At 36.7% G+C, this 17,800-nt stretch overlaps 1 protein-coding gene across 2 annotated transcripts in view; it reads right to left on the bottom strand.

The window, feature by feature from the left end:
• tpk1 (thiamin pyrophosphokinase 1) overlaps positions 1-17,800 on the bottom strand; it is a 92,876-nt gene that overhangs the window by 30,937 nt on the left and 44,139 nt on the right. The window contains exons 7-9 of one of the 2 annotated variants that reach the window (XM_048174333.1): positions 10,300-10,446; positions 8,047-8,158; positions 7,540-7,744 (exon numbers count right to left, since the gene is read on the bottom strand). In XM_048174333.1, the coding sequence (XP_048030290.1) occupies positions 7,731-7,744; positions 8,047-8,158; positions 10,300-10,446 (273 nt within the window). In that variant the 3' untranslated portion in view covers positions 7,540-7,730. Of the gene's footprint in view, positions 1-7,539; positions 7,745-8,046; positions 8,159-10,299; positions 10,447-17,800 lie in introns of those variants that run through there. The other variant, XM_048174332.1, reaches the window with a different exon arrangement.

Genomic DNA, 17,800 nt, shown 5'->3' with positions numbered 1-17,800 from the left:
TACCACTGACACTAAACCTAACCAATAGTGTTAACAAAAGCAAACATGAGATAAAAACGCGTTTGCTTAAGCAGCTATGCTGTTTTAGCTTGCATCTACAACTTTTTTGAGCCGTTTTATCATCACTCGTGTTTTACAGGTTTTACAGCGAGTCTCAAACTCCATTGTTTCCTCCTCCTTATATAAATCTCATTTGTTTAAAAGACCTCCAAAGAACAGGCGAATCGCAACATAACACCGACTGTTACGTAACAGTCGGGGTGTACGCCCCCAATATTTGCATATGCCAGCCCATGATCGAGGCATTACACAAGGGCAGCCAGTATTAACATCTAGATTTGTGCACAGCTGAATCATCAGACTAGGTAAGCAAGAATAGAAAGAATAGAAACAATAGCGAAAAATGGCAGATGGAGCAATAATAACTGACATGATCCATGATAACATGATATTTTTAGTGATATTTGTAAATTGTCTTTCTAAATGTTTCGTTAGCATGTTGCTAATGTACTGTTAAATGTGGTTAAAGTTACCATCATTTCTTACTGTATTCATGGAGACAAGAGCCGTCGCTATTTTCATTATTAAACACTTGCAATCTGTATAATTCATAAACACAACTTCTTTATAAATCTCTCCAACAGTGTAGCATTAGCCGTTAGCCACGGAGCATAGCCTCAAACTCATTCAGAATCAAATGTAAACATCCAAATAAATACCATACTTACGCAATTAGACATGCTGCATGACGAACACTTTGTAAAGATCCATTTTGAGGGTTATATTAGCTGTGTGAAGTTTGTTTATGCACTGTTTAAGGCAAGCGCGAGCTCCGCGGGCGGGGAGCGTGAGCATTTAAAGGGGCCGCAGCATGAATCGGTGCATATTTAATGATGCCCCAAAATAGGCAGTTAAAAAATGTATTTAAAAAAATCTATGGGGTATTTTGAGCTGAAACTTCACAGACACATTCAGGGGATACCTTAGACTTATATTACATCTTGTAAAAAAACGTTCGATGGCACCTTTAAGTCAAGGTCAAAGGTTACGGTCCAGCTCCATCACAACTGAGTGGAAAATTCACTTTTGGCAGAAATGGCACACTGCTGACACAATAAAGCTGAATTTCTCAGTCATGTATCTGTCACTTCAGTCCCACCACAACAACATCCCCTGTGCCCTCTGCAGGATTTAACAGGAGGAGGGGCACTTCCTTTTTCACAACGAGCCCCAGCCTCCACAGAAACCTTGCTGGAGATTATTCTCGTTGACAGCTCGCATTAGCAGATCAAAGGCAAACAGTTGGGCTACATTACTATTCCCTCTAATGTCTTCAGTCAGAGCAATCGTTTGGCACACCTTTAACATTTAATGCACGTAGGAGGCGGCCCACTTTCACCCACTCAGAGCTACAACCCTTCATAACCACTACAGAGACTAAAAACAAGCTTTTAGATGACCAAAGTTTTGATTCAGCTTCAAAGAAAAAGGTAAAGTTAATCCTTAAAAGTGAAGTGCATAGTTTCTTCAAACCATCTGTTTGTCTAAACCAGGGGTTCTCAACTCAGGCCCTCGAAGTAGACTTTCCTGCAGAGTTTAGCTCCAACCTTGATCAAACTCACTTACCAGTAACTTTCTTGTAATCCTGAAGGCCTTAGCTGTGTTTGGAATTGCCCCCATACCCTAATTCACTATTACTCCACTAATATAGTCCATTTGAAGGAGTGAATGAAAATGAGTAAGTGTGCCAGATGGGCTGCCGCTTTTACATAGTTTGTGCTTGCCCTTAGCAAACTGGCAGCTCCAGTAGTAATGAAAAGATTTAACTAACATCTATATACCTTAATTATAAATAAACCTTAATATACCTGAATGATATTAAGCTGTAGCCACATTGGACCAGAGGTTTGGAAAATGGATGGATAGATGATTCAGCTGTGGGCGCCATCTTTTGGCGAGACGTGGGAATTAATTCACCTCACAGTGCATTATGGGTATTCTCTAAATGTTGAGTGTATGGCTGCATCTGAAAACTGAAAAATGCTGCCTTCGGAGAACGCATTCCAAGGTAGGAAGGCACATGCAAATCTAATGTTAGCCTCACTTCCTGTCTCCTGAGATTATACCTTCATCTGATCGATTTTTGAAGGCAGTATAGATGTATCCTTTGCTGCCTTAGATATCCCACAATCCTATGCATTCCATTCGGTGATAGTTGAGCTAGAAAAAGATAGATGGTGTCTTAAAGTTGCGGTTTCTGGTCAGTTTGTGTGTAAATTTATGTTTTTGACCAACATTTTCCACTTCTGATGTCATTTATAGCGAGAAATTACTACTGTAGTAATTAAATAGTTGTTTAGTTCTCACCAAAGTAGATCATTAAACCGTTACGCTGCCTCAGAAATCTGTCCAAAATCAGTTTCGTGAGGTAGGCTATCTTCATGCGCAAATTCTGCCTGCAGAGTCATAAGGCAGCAAAGCAAGAAATCAGCTACTTAAGTTTTCAAATGCAGCCTACATTAGTTGTACTCTTGTTATGTGTGCTTTTGTGGTGCATTATGGGATTAAATGAGTGCACTCGATAATGTCCACTATGGTTTCGGAAGAGATGCACCGATGTATTGTATCGGCCAATAAAAGCTATTATTATCACTATCGGCCATTGGCCGATTGTTTAAAGGTGCCCTAGAATTAAAAATTGAATTTTCCTCGGCATAGTTGAATAACAAGAGTTCAGTACATGGAAATGACATACAGTGAGTCTCAAACTCCATTGTTTCCTCCTTCTTATATAAATCTCATTTGTTTAAAAGACCTCCGACGAACAGGCAAATCTCAACATAACACTGACTGTTACGTAACAGTCGGGGTGTACGCCCCCAATATTTGCATATGCCAGCCCATGTTCAAAGGCATTACACAAGGGCAGCCAGTATTAACGTCTGGATGTGCACAGCTGAATCAACAGACTAGGTAAGCAAGCAAGGACAACGGCGAAAAATGGCAGATGGAGCAATAATAACTGACATGATCCATGATATCATGATATTTTTAGTGATATTTGTAAATTGTCTTTCTAAATGTTTCGTTAACATGTTGCTAATGTACTGTTAAATGAGGTTAAAGTTACCATCGTTTCTTACTGTATTCACGGAGACAAGAGCCGTCACTATTTTCATTTTTAAACACTTGCAGTCTGTATAATTCATAAACACAATCTCTCCAACAGTGTAGCATTAGCCGTTAGCCACAGAGCATAGCCTCAAACTCATTCAGAATCAAATGTAAACATCCAAATAAACACTGTACTTACGCGATTAGACATGCTGCATGACGAACACTTTGTAAAGATCCATTTTGAGGGTTATATTAGCTGTGTAAATTTTGTTTATGCTGTTCAAGGCAAGCGCGAGGTCCGTGGGCGGGGAGTGTGAGCATTTAAAGGGCCAGCAGCCCTGAATCGTTGCATAGTTAATGATGCCCCAAAATAGGCAGTTAAAAAATTAATTTAAAAAAATCTATGGGGTATTTTGAGCTGAAACTTCACAGACACATTCAGGGGACACCTTAGACTATATCTTGTAAAAAAAACGTTCGATGGCACCTTTAAAAACTGCTGATTATATCCTGTCAATCAAAAGGGTGCGGAAAGACGTGTTCAGACTGCAACTCATACTTACTGTGTGTGAAGAAAATCACTCGTGTTGAATTTTAACACATTAACAGTTAAAGCAGGCTCTTTTTGCCAGGTCTGCGTTTTTTTTCCTACATCAAATATTATTTGTAGCACCTTTCATCCAATAATCGCAAAAAGATTTGTGCTTTATTACTTCTGATAAGAATTAAAGTTTCAGTTTTCAAATTCTGCCCATTTTATCATGAAATTTAAACAACAAATGGCGTTTTGGCGCTCTTAAATGTGACGTGTCAGATCGCTGTAATGCCTCAGTTCAGGGGGCAGCTCGGAGAGTGAGTCTTTTTTTCCTCTTCAATACAAGTTATATCTCGAAAAACATGAATGAACATCAAAGGTATGTTGAAATATATTGTACAACTTTTATTTCTATCTAACCCTCTCACCTCAATTCCTCATACTCTCTCTTTTTTAGAATCTTTTAGTAGTTTTTCAGGATATAAGTTAAATTTTTCTGAAAGTGAGCTGTTCCCATTGAATGATGTGTCTCTTCAGATTCCATACACAGACTTTCCTTTTAAAGTTGTTAGAAATCGTTTTAAATACCTGGGAGTCCTGGTCACACGCAAGCATTCAGATTTGTTTAAAGCCAATTTTAGCCCTCTCCACAACTATGTCAAATCTCTGTTCCTGTCCTCGAATTGTCTTCCTCTCTCTCTCATAGGAAGGGTGAATGCTATTAAGATGAGTGTTCTCCCTAAATTTTTGTATTTCCAGTGCCTTTTGATTTTTATTCCTAAATCCTTCTTTATGGCTCTGCAGTGTAATATCTTGTCTTTTATATGGAATAATAAGTCTAAACGGATTAGTCAAAAACATCTTATGAAACCAAAATGCCTGGGGGGCCTGGCTTTGCCAAATTTTCAAACATATTACTGGTCAGCTAACATAAGAAATATGCCATTTTGGATTCAACATGACTTTTTCAGAAATTTCAGTGGGTACAACTGGAAGCCTTCCCTTGCTACCCAGCAACTTTAACATCAATTTTGGGTACATCCATCCCCTCCAAACATACTACTGTAGTTAAAAATCCTGTTGTTAAACATTCACTGAGAATTTGGTCTCAGTTCCGACTATCATTAGGCCTTAAAGACCCTAGTCTCACTGTTCCCATTCTCTGCAATATATCTTTTCCACCTTCTTCACTGGATGGGGCCTTTAATATTTGGAGAGACCATGGTTTAATTACAATTGGTCAGTTATATATAAACAACACTTTTGCTTCCTTTACTCAACTTCAAGAGAAATTTAATTTACCCTCTTCTCACTTATTTAGGTATTTTCAGATACGTAGCTTTATTCATAAGCAGTTCCCCTTGCGCATGTCGCAAAATATTCTTGAAGACATATTAGTGCAATACAAATCCACGAAAGGGGCAATTTCTAAGATCTATACGATAATTAACACAAAACATTCCCCCTCAACCGGTCCATTGAGGAAGCTCCGGGAAGAGGAACTAAACCTAGTATTTGAGGATCATGATTGGAACATGATTCTTGACCGAATACATTCATCATCAATTAATGCTAGGCACACTCTGATTCAATTTAAGGTAGTGCATAGAACTCACTGGTCCAGAACTAAACTTAATAAAATATTCCCTGATCTTGATCCAACATGCCTTCGATGTTCAAGTGAACCAGCCACCCTACTGCACTCCTTTTGGTCATGCCCTAAACTGTTTGACTTCTGGGAGAGAGTGTTAAGGTGTTTTTCAATTGTTCTCTCTTTACCAATAGACCCTAACCCTCTAATGGCAGTGTTTGGGGTTGTACCAGACACCATCAAAGTAACTAATCTGCAGGCTGATAGTGTAGCCTTTGCAACTTTATTGGCCAGACGATTGATTCTCATGAATTGGAAGTCTGCAGTTCCACCTACTTAACGCCAATGGGTTTTTTATTTGCTACATGCACTTAAAATGGAAAAGATCAGGTTTATAATGGGACAGAAACATAAACTATTTTTTAGAGTCTGGAACCCTTTTTTGGACTACTTTAAAAGGTGCCATCAAATGTGTTTTTTACAAGATGTAATATAAGTCTAAGGTGTCCCCTGAATGTGTCTGTGAAGTTTCAGCTCAAAATACCCCATAGATTTTTTTTAATTAATTTTTTAAACTGCCTATTTTGGGGCATAATTAGAAATGCGCCGATTCAGGGCTGCTGGCCCTTTAATTGCTCGTGCTCTCCGCCCACGGAGCTCGCGCTTGCCTTAAACAGTGCCTAAACAAAGTTTACACAGCTAATATAACCCTCAAAATGGATCTTTACAAAGTGTTCGTCATTCATACTGCATGCATGCGTCGGATTATGTGAGTATTGTATTTATTTTGATGTTTACATTTGATTCTGAATGAATTTGAGGCTGTAATCCGTGGCTAACGGCTAATGCTACACTGTTGGAGAGATTTATAAAGAATGAAGTTGTGCTTATGAATTATACAGACTGCAAGTGTTTAATAATGAAAATAACGACAGTCTTGTCTCCGTGAATACAGTAAGAAACGATGGTAACTTTAACCACATTTAACAGTACATTAACAACATGCTAACGAAACATTTAGAAAGACAATTTACAAATATCACTAAAACTATCATGTAATCATGGATCATGTCAGTTATTATTGCTCCATCTGCCATTTTTCGCTGTTTTCCTTGCTTGCTTGCTTACCTAGTCTGATGATTCAGCTGTGCACATCCAGACGTTAATGGCTGCCCTTGTGTAATGCCATTGAACATGAGCTGGCATATGCAAATATTGGGGGCGTACACCCCGACTGTTACGTAACGTAGGAGGAAACAATGGTGTTTGAGACTCACTGCATGTCATTTCCATGTACTGATCTCTTGTTATTCAACTATGCCAAGATAAATTCAATTTTTAATTCTAGGGCACCTTTAAGGAGGAAAACATGTCTTAATGCTATTCCTATCTATTAATTTATTTTTTATTTTTTATTTATTTATTTATCTTTTCTTTTTTTCAATCTTTCTGTATACTTTGCCATTATTATAACTGTTCCTTCACCCAGTGATGACACCTTGTTTTGTATATTTTTCAAATGTTTAATTTAAAAAAGAAAAGAAAAAAAAAGAAAAATAAATATATTGTACAACTTACCAGAATGTATCATGTCTCATGTAATCTATTTGTGTTTCAACCGCGTAAAGACGTCAATAAAACAGCTTGTGAACAATATGTCACATCATGTCACTTTTACCTCAGGAATGTTTTCCAATGTTGACAGTTCCTTAGCTATCTACATATAAAAAAAAAACACTAGAGAGGAGCTTATTTACTGTTAATTATACGTTTGTGCAAATTTGCCATGAAGACAAGTGCTTATGGAAACTTCCTTATGTGATACTAAGTTGTATACATTTCAGTTTTTATTTGAGTGTAATTATTATATCTGAAAATAAACAGCAGCTGAATATAATACCTCTGTTGTTAACTGTAACCTCTAATATTGTAGTTTGCAACATTATTTGGGAGAGATTTTTTTTTCCCCTTAAGAAAAACCAAACTATCGGTAGATATCATTCTGAATAATCGGCAAAGAAATTTAGTATTGGTGCATCTCTAGTTTCAGACACCACTACAAATGGATGTTCTTTCAAACAGTGCCCTATTTAAGTGCATAGGAGGCGATTTTGGACACAGCCCTTGATTAGATTGTTCAGGTGTGTTTGATTAGGATTTGAGCTAAACTCTGCAGAAAAGTGAACCAGAGTTGAGAATATCTGTTCTAAATGATGGCAGATGGAAGTAGTGTATATTAAAAATGCTTGAAAACCACATTTTCTGCAAGACTTTGGTGATCTTGATCATACAGCAATTACAAACTTCACATTTAATATCAGAAAAGCATAAAATCCTCCATGTTCCTTTATGTAATTCAAAAAGGGAAGTAAAAACTGTCTAATGTTAATGTGAAGATGGATTGCACAGTGCAGTAGGTCTAGTACACAGTACAAAACCAATGTCCCCTTTTCTTGCCCTTTTGTTTAAACAGCGAGAGCCTTCCTCTCAATGGGCCAACCCTGGAGGAAATAGCATATTTATGAAACAAAATGAACAATTCAAAAGCAAATGCCATTGAGAAGATAAAATACAATGTGAGCTCTTTCAAAATCTAGGCATGACAAACTGCATCAACTGTAACATCAGTGGGAGTTTGCTGGAGATTTGAGCTGTCAGGGTTAATAAATGTCTCCTATCTAGGACAGGGCCATGTAAATGGAGCACAGAGGATGGTACAGGCTGAGACACGGTCCTCAGGGATGTCTGTGTTTTGGTGTGCGAAGGGGTGGACAGACATGTGGCCTACAGGCGTGCAACTCACCCAAGTTCCATTTAAGCCCAGAAGTGGTGGTAAGACAAGGGCAGCCCACAGGAACCAGACTACACCATTTCCCCTCCAAGCCGGTGTTCACATTCAGCCGGTGCTGCTTGCCCTGCAAGTGTGAGAAAAAGAGCAGGAGAAGGTGACAGAATGTGGGTGAGTCTCTGTATAAAAACTGTTTGAGAGCCGCCCTAAATGGTGGATGAGTTGAGAGAAATGCCGATTTATTTTATTTAATTCAAAATGAAAAAAATACCAATAACAAATAGACTATTTCTCTCAGTATTTGAGTGAGCTATATTTTGTATTAAAGGGTTAGTTCACTTCTGACTTAAAATTTCCTGATAATTTACTCACCCCCATGTCATCCAAGATGTTCATGTCTTTCTTTCTTCAGTCAAAAAGAAATTAAGATTTTGCGGAAAACATTATAGGATTTTTCTCCATATAGTGGACTTCAGTGGGGTACAACAGGTTGAAGGTCCAAATTGCAGTTTCAATGCAGCTTTAAAGTGCTCTATGCGATCCTATTTGAGGAATAAGGGTCTTATCTAGCGAATCGATTGGTCATTTTCTAAAAAAATAAAATAAAATGTATATACTTTTTAACCACAAATGCTTGTCGTGCACTGCTCTGCGATCCCCATGCATGATGTAATCACGTTACAAAGATCATGCGTGACGTAGGCGGAAGTACTGATCCAGTATTTACAAAGCGATCGTGCAAAGATTAAGCTAAATGCCCTTTACAAAAAAAAAAGGTAAAACAACGATATTGGAAGATTTTGAAGTTGGAGGAGAAAATTAGATTAAGTACTTTTTTTTTTTTTTAAATGACAAATCATTTTGCTAGATAAGACCCTTAATCCTCATCTGGGATCGCCTAGAGCCCTTTGAAGCTGCACTGAAACTGCAATTTGGACCTTCAACCTGGTGAACCCCACTGAAGTCCACTATATGTAGAAGAATCTTAAAAAAAAACAAAACCTTAATTTCTTTTTGACTGACGAAAAAATACATGAACATCTTGGATGACATGGGGGTAAGTAAATTTTCATTCAGAAGTGAACTAATTCTTTAAGTTAATATATAAATCACTCACTTAAATATTGAGTAATAAAAAAAAAAAATAAAAAAAAAATTGAAATGTCTTTATTAGTGTAATACTATCTAATTAGAATGCCAAGAAAGACTTCAAATGCACAGATATGATCCTCCACTGCAGACCAGCAGAGAGAAATCAAATTTCTCACCTGCAGAGGCACTGACAACCTACCATTTGCAATGTGGTTCTCAGCTCTCGCTTACAAACAACAAGTCTTGTTCAATATTGTGATAATTTCAATTATCACATTTGAAGTGGTGTGTTGTAGTCTATATATGCACAGACTTATTTGAAAGTAAAAGTTTCCAAAACTGCAGATACTCTCGAAAATTGCTTGGATGTTCTGAGAACGAAGTCATAATTACCACCTATTTAACAAGTTAGATGCTATATATAAATGCAGATGTTTTATTTTAATCTTGAAATGCGTCGTGCAAACTTCAAAGTTTGACTATTCAAAACTAATTCTGATCTGTCTCTGAAAAGCCAAGAATAGCAGCAAATGAGTGCAGCACAGAACTGAATTCATGTTTTATAAGTCTGCTTTATGGGGGACTGAAACATTCAAGGACATTTTTATATAGACTGAGATGCATTCATTTAAATTTCTGGCCCATTACAACAGCAGACAGATTAAGATTTTGACAGTCATCTCAATATCTTATATTCTCTATGAGCCTCAGAGCTTGATTAAATGTGATACAGAATGTAAAGTAATGCAGCCAGAGCAATTCTTTAAGGTTTTCTTATTAGTCGAACAAGATTACAGTATCTTGCAAACTTAAAAACAAGGGCTTTGTTAATGTGCAAATATGAGCTGGTCTTTGTATTACCATCTCTAAAATATCATAAAGTACACACATGCATCTCTCACATGCTTTTATTTGCTATATTTGGGTATAGTACTGTTGTATGAAAATGTTGACAATGCATTTGGCGATATCTTTCGTATTTTTAGAAGTTATTCAGAGCTGTGACCTTTTAAAAGTGCACAAACAGGAAACAACGGAGAAGAGGCAGCAAAGTGTCTCTGCAGTTGTTAATTGCTTAATATCACGACTGATCATTAATTGCCGCAATCAGGATGTCAAAAGCACACAAGTGCAAACACTGATTAGCACATGCTAATGAGAGAGAGAAGTGTTTACCTCTTGGAGAAGGAAGGCCAGAGAACAGTCTTGTATAATCACCACAGGCAAATCCGTCATCTTCTGGGCATGAAACAAGGTCTCTATTGTGGCCATGATCTGGTCGAAGCGGCCTCCAAGACCACCCAGGGTTACGATGGTGTCTATCTGCAAATAGATGAGTAAACAAACAAATAAATTAACAGATGAATGAGTGATTCTGAGTGATGTTCATAAAGTGCTGTTGCACAAACAAATGAACAAACAAACAACAAACAAACAAATGAATGAATGTGTGAGTGTGTAAGCAGTAGATATTGATTCTTTATGCAACTCCAGAATAAATGTTTTAAAAGTGCTATTGCTCCAATAAATGAACGAACAAATGATCGAACAAACGAATGAACGATCGACAAGACAAATCAGCGATTGTAGGAGCAAAGCAGTGGATTATGATTTATGTAACTCCAGAATAAATTTTCTTAAAGTGCTGTTGCACAAACAAATGATCAAACAAACAAACAAATTAATTAATTAGTGAGTGTGTAAGCAATGGATATTAATGTTTTTATGAAATTTTAATGAACTTCAGAAGAAATGTTATAAAAGTGCTAAGTGCACAAACAAACAAACAATGAATGAATGAATGGATGAATGAATGAATGAATGAATGAATTAATGAATGAATGGACAGATGGACAAACAAATCAGCAAATGTGGGAGAAAAGTAGTGGATTAAGATTTTTATGAAACTCAAGGATAAATATTTTTACATTTCTGTTGCACAAACAAATGAACAAATGAATGAATGACCAGATGAATGAGCGCAAAAAAAGAGGGATTGATGGGAGCAAAAAAAATTATATTCTGCAACTTCAGAACAAAAGTTCTAAAACAAATGAACAAAGAAAAATAAACTAATGAATCAACAAATTAATGAATAAATCATTAAATTAATAAATGAATCAACTAATTAATGAATAAATCAACAAATTAATGAATGAATCAACAAATTAATAAATGAATCAACAAATTAATAAATGAATCAACAAATTAATGAATAAATCATTAAATTAATAAATGAATCAACAAATTAATGAACAAATCAACAAACAAACAAATGAATCAACAAATTAATTAATGAATCAAATTAATGAGCAAATCAACAAATTAATGAATCAACAAACGAATGAATCAGCAAATTAATGAATAAATCATTAAATTAATAAATGAATCAACTAATTAATGAGCGAATCAACAAATGAATGAACAAACAAATGAATGAATCAGCAAATTAATAAATGAATCAGCAAATTAATAAATGAATCAACAAAATGATTGAACAAATCAAAAAATAAATGAACAAACGAATGAATGAACAAACAAATCAGCAAATGTGGGAGAAAAGCAGTGGATAATGTTTTTAAACCACCCCCAAAAAAATGTTTTAAAAGTGCTGTTGCACTAACAAATGGACAAACAAACAAACAAACGAATGAATGAATGGACAAAGCAATGGGTGAAGGTTATTTATGCAACTCCAGAATATATGTTTTAAAAGTGCTGCTGCACCAACTAGTGAACGAATGAATAAACAAATGAATGAACGAACGTACAAGCGAATGAGTGTTTGTGCGACGTAGATTCTGCAAGTCGAGGATAAATGTTCTGAAAGTGCTGTTGCAAATTTGCACCGTAGCTTTTTCCTTCCCACCGCAGCCAAAAATGATGTGCGTCTTCACTAAACAACAGAGTCATACATTATGGAAAGTATTCCGAGGGAACAGTGCGGACTGGAAAACGTTGACTTGGCAGAATATCTTTGATATTTGCTCCCGGGACCATTTGTCTGCTGCAATGTACCCATCACCCTGTAAGATCCAACAACTCTACATGACAAAAACTCTTTAAAATGCACAGAGGGTAATCAACACTTCACTGCCAGCCCCCACTGGCTCGTTTAAATAGCGGGACTTATGAGACATCTGACACATAAATTGTTCATGTTACAGTGCCTCTGTAATTATGTGGACTGATTGCAAAACTTTTTTAAAAAGCCAAGCAGAAATGATGATATGTTTGCAACTTGTACTTGGAGTCTGAGGTCAAAGTATGTCTTCACACTACCTGCAAAGTCTAATCTGACAGCGCAAACTTTTGAGTTATAACCAAGCATAAATCAGAGACACCCAGAAGAAAGGTCTCACAAAGCCATTTTTGTAATAATGGCATAATGTCTGGTCCACTTTGCAACTTATTCAGACCAAGAACTGCTCAATTAGACAGGATAAACTTGTAAAACAACCAACCACAGCTTGGTCTTGGCGTTTTAGGTGTGCAACATGCATCAAACGGCACATTAATGTTGGTGGGCTGAGACCACCAGATTTGGGTCAACACTTTCAAACAAGCAGATAAATAAATATTTCGAGCTATAGTCAAGTTTTAGACATTGAAAGACTGACAGAGAATCAAATTACCTCACTCGTTACTTCATTGACGCTCAGAGCTAAGCTTATTCACTTCTAGAAGTGTTGCGTGTCTTTTCTGAGAGCTTGAAGGCACAAAAGGTAGCGATGAGATACAGAGGTGAATATAAACACAATAGGAAGAAGCAAGAAGGCCATAGTATGCATGTAGATTGAGCTTGAGGCTCATATATTGGTAAAACTCTGGAGTGTCTGTGACGGTGATGGGCATCTCTGTGAGGACCAACAGACAGCCTGACAAGCCTGGAGCTCAGACTGGGGTTTAGAGGAGGAGCAGACAGACACACACACAATATCCATACAAAACCTCTCTGACAGCTCCTGGAGGATGTGAATTCACACTGAAGCTGAGGTGTGAGCTCACCTTTTATGTTTGACAGATAAAAAAAAAAAAAAAAAAGAAGTGAAAATGCAAACCACAATCCTTCCTACTCAGTTTTCACAATGAACTTGAGTTTCCACTTTTCTTTCCATTGTAATGTACTCATGTCAGTACTTAGAGTTTGTGTTTTACACATATTCCTGCACCCCAGCTTGGCAGCGCAACACACTTTGATTTGGAACCACAAAAGGTCCAGTTTATACCTGGTAGCAGTTCAAATGTTTTCTGTGACCACTTGAGATTGGAATTTTGAATAAGATGAAATCATTCACTATGTCAGTCTCTATTTTGTTTTGAAAAGCTAATTGAAAAGTTTTTCTAAGCATCTGTACAACCCTTGTGAAAAAGAATTGCATTGAATTTGCACTCACAGTGTATTTGAAATCTTAAAAGTTTATTTTTAAAAAACTGTACTTGCAGATAATATTAATGAAAGTGAGTACACTTCCATGACTATGTTGCATAGCATGCACTTTGGTAAAGGTACACTATGTAACTTTTGGTGCTCTAGCGGTTAATAAACAAAACTGCATCTTGCAGAATAACATTGTAGCTGAAGCTACTTCTCTCTGTTTATGTCTATCACATAGTCCAAATATAAACACTTATTATGGGCGTACCGTAGTGTTTCAGGATAAGACAAAAATTTGGGTTGGAAGAAATTTATATGAAATTACACATAAAGATGTACTTAAAGGGATAGTTCACCCAAAAATGTAAATTCTGTCATCATTTACTCAACCTTAAGTTGTTCCAAACCTGTATGAATTTCTTTCTTCAAAATATCTTTTTTTTGTGTTCAGCAGAAAAAAGAAACGGAATGTAATGATTTAGGACACTTAATTGCACGTTAATTGCAATTGAAAGAAATTCAATTATCATTTACAATAATTGCAAATGTTTTAGTTTAAATTTATATTAAATGCAATTAGAACAACTAGTGCTTAAGTAGGGCTTAAAGGGATAGTTCATCCAAAAATGAGTATTCTGTCATCATTTACTTCCATAGTATTTTTTTCCATACTATGGAAGTCAGTGGGGCCCATCAACTGTTTGGCTACCCATATTCTTCAAAATATATTCCTTTGTGTTCAGCAGAAGAAAGAAAATCATATGGGTTTGGAACAACTTGAGAGTGAGTAAATGATGACAGAATTTTCATTTTTGGGTGAACTGTCCCTTTTTAAAGGGTTAGAATGAAATTAAAATATTCATAAAAGTGAAAATTTTGTCATTAACCCTCAGGGGTCTAAGGATTTTTGGGGCCCTGGAGAAGTTTTGACATGCCCTGACATTTGTGCTTTTTTCAGTTGTTCATAAACATATTAATGGAAAAAGTGTCATTACACTGTATTCAGCACAAACTAGGCTGCAATAATATGTGAGGAACATGTATGCACATGTTTGTGTTTTTGAAGGAATAACGTTTATGCGTGGTTATTGAAAAAACAAAAAACTTAAGTCACTGAAACAAAGCCAAAAAATATATATGAAATCTGTGTTCACAAGACTTCTGGGTATTGGAGGTTGTAGACGAGAGTTTTTGCTTCAAAATGAGGTAAAAAGTATGCTGCCTGCTTGTTCATTTAAAACAATAGAGAGATTTAAATTTTCTAAAACATCTTTGGTCAAGAAACACAGTATGCGTGGAGGCGTGAATCATCATGAATAATGGGTGATTCTCACCTGAGAAGACAAAAGAATTGCATAAAGAGCTCTAATGACCTGCATAAATAATGAGCTCTCAGTCAGGTAGGTTGTGGAAAAAACCCACTGTGATCATGTTTAAAGCTCATCATGGTGTAAATCAAACATACAGAAAAAACAGCAATACTGTGAAATATTATTACAATTTAAAATAATGGTATTCTATTCTTTAAAATATAATGCATTTCTGTGATGCAAAGTGTCTGAACAGTTATGTTACCTCTATGGCATTTCATATAGGCTTTTAGCTTAAAAGCATGCACATTTGGAGAAATATTGATGGATTCTCATATGTTTATGTCAATTTTCTATACAGAGGAGTAATATTTATTCAATATTTATTGTCATCGCTATGAACGCTGGATACTGTTTTCAATTCATACTTGCAGCCGGAGGGCGCTCTGTCCACCTTTAGTCCACAAATGCATGCATTGCCTCAGTATTTGCCTCTGAATAGCGCTCCCTCCGTGGGCGTGGCCGCATTAGCGGATAATGAGCTGAATCACGGACTTCTGACATGGCTCTCTTTTCATACAGATTACATAAACACAGAATTTTTGTTTTCGATTTGACTTACACGATTTAAAACCTGACATTTCAATGTTTTTTTAGACATAAGTCTAATTTTTTTGTGATTAGTATTCACAAAGTTACAGTTCATTTTCTGAGAACTATCAGATTGGACTTCGTTCAGAGGGAGATGAGAGATCACACATCATGTTAGTTTTCTTTATTTTGCAAAAAGCACAATGTTTTGTTTTTACTCTGAGTGTACACAAATAAAAGAAGATATTCCACAGATTAAAATGGTGTATAGCGCTTAATTGTATGTGCAACATTGACGGAGTATTTTGAGTCTTTCACACTGGTTAGAAAAAAAATGCGGTGACCCGAGGGAGTTAAGTACTCACCCTCATGTCTTTCCAAACCCGTAAGACTTTCGTTCATCTCCGGAACACAAATGAAGATCTTTTTGATGAAATCTGACAGCATTCTGTCTCTCCATAGACTGCCTTCACAACTAGAACTTTGACGCTTCAAAAAATTCATAAAGAGATCGTAAAACGAATCAAGTTTCGACTAAAAACTAATTGAGTGGGTGGTCAGCGAACATACACAAAAGCTCAACAAACCTCTTCCGGAAGCAAAAAATGTGCACGTTTGAGCTTCCGTTTGTTCTTGTGACATTCAAGTTCGGTTGAGCATCTGTTTATGTTCGCTGATAAAGGTTTATATGAGAGTAAAAGCCTAAATTAAATCTGTTCATCATATAAAGTGATCGAGTCTCTTTAGAAAATTTGGACTAAACCACTCAATTCTCTTTATGAATTTTCTGAAGCATCAAAGTTCTAGTTGTGAAGGCAGTCTATGGAGGGATAGAAAGCACTCTCAGATTTCATTAAAAAGATCTTCATTTGTGTTCCAAAGATGAATGAAAGTCTTATGGGTTTGGAACATGAGGGTGAGTAACTAATGACAAAATTTTCATTTTTGGATGAACTAACCCTTTAAGCCCTACTTAAGAACTTTAAAGGTGCCATCGAACGCTTTTTTTTACAAGATGTAAAAATGGCAAAATCGCGCGCTCTCCGCCCCCTCCCGAGCTCTCGACTCTATCACTGCATAAACAAAGTTCACACAGTTAATATAACCCTCAAAATGGATCTTTACAAAGTGTTCGTCATGCATGCTTAAGTTGTGTTTATGCATTATACAGACTGCAAGTGTGAAAATAGCGATGCTCTTGTCTCCGTGAATACAGTAAGAAACAACGGTAACTTTAACCACATTTAACAGTACATTAGCAACATGCTAACAAAACGTTTAGAAAGACAATTTACAAATATCATTAAAACTATCATAATATCAATGATCATGTCAGTTATTATTGCTCCATCTGCCATTTTTCTCTGTTGTCCTTGCTTGCTTACCTAGTCTGATGATTCAGCTGTGCACAGATCCAGACGTTAATACTGGCTGCCCTTTTGTAATGCCTGGATCATGGGCTGGCATATGCAAATATTGGGGTGTACACCCCGACTGTTACGTAACAGTCAGTGTTATGTTGAGATTCGCCTGTTCTTCGGAGGTCTTTCAAACAAATGAGATTTATATAAGAAGGAGGAAACAATGGAGTTTGAGACTCACTGTATGTCATTTCCATGTACTGAACTCTTGTTATTCAACTATGCCGAGGAAAATTCAATTTTCAATTCGATGGCACCTTTAAAGTTTATCTAATTGCATTTAATATAAATTTAAACTAAAACATTTGCAATTATTGCAAATGATAATTGAATTTCATTCAAATTCATTTAGTTGCAATTAACATGCAATTAAGGGTGCATTCACACTTGTAGTTCGGTTCGTTTGGTTCATTCGGTCCGGACCAAAGAAGAAGAAAAAAAAATGTAGTCCTGGTCCGATTAGCGTTCAGATTGGCAATTTTATCACCGAACCAAAATATACCGAACCTTAAGGCATAGGGATACCTTCACAATGAGATTGGTCGGATTTTATGACGTATTGCCTATTTTGAGGCGGAACTTAACTGCTGTTTGCTGAGGTAAATGCGCTCCTCGTGTGTGTGTAGCGGTGCGTAGCCTGCATATGATGGTATTTTGGCCAGCTGGGAACTCGTGAAGAGCTTATAAAATGTGTAAAGGAGTCAAAACACCGGCGGGAATCCATCCGTCACACACACAAACAATCTGCTGCGTGGAGACGCGTGTCTGATGCCTGTCACGGGCAAACTTGCGAATATGACAAGAAAAACCGACATGCACGAGGAAGATTCTGTCCTTTTTAGGGTCTCGTCTTCCTGTTTTTGGTTCGGTTACATGTTTTTAGTCCGTGTTGCGTTCATATATCATTCGAACCGCACCAGAGTTCGTTTGGAAGTGGACGAGACCCATCTTTTCAGCGGTCTCGTCCGCTTGTTTGG

Source organism: Megalobrama amblycephala, linkage group LG22 (assembly GCF_018812025.1).
Source record: "Megalobrama amblycephala isolate DHTTF-2021 linkage group LG22, ASM1881202v1, whole genome shotgun sequence".
NCBI classification, from domain to species: Eukaryota; Metazoa; Chordata; class Actinopteri; order Cypriniformes; family Xenocyprididae; genus Megalobrama; species Megalobrama amblycephala.
The sequence above is the reverse complement of the archived record's forward strand: the minus strand, read 5'-3'. Positions and strand labels throughout refer to the sequence as shown.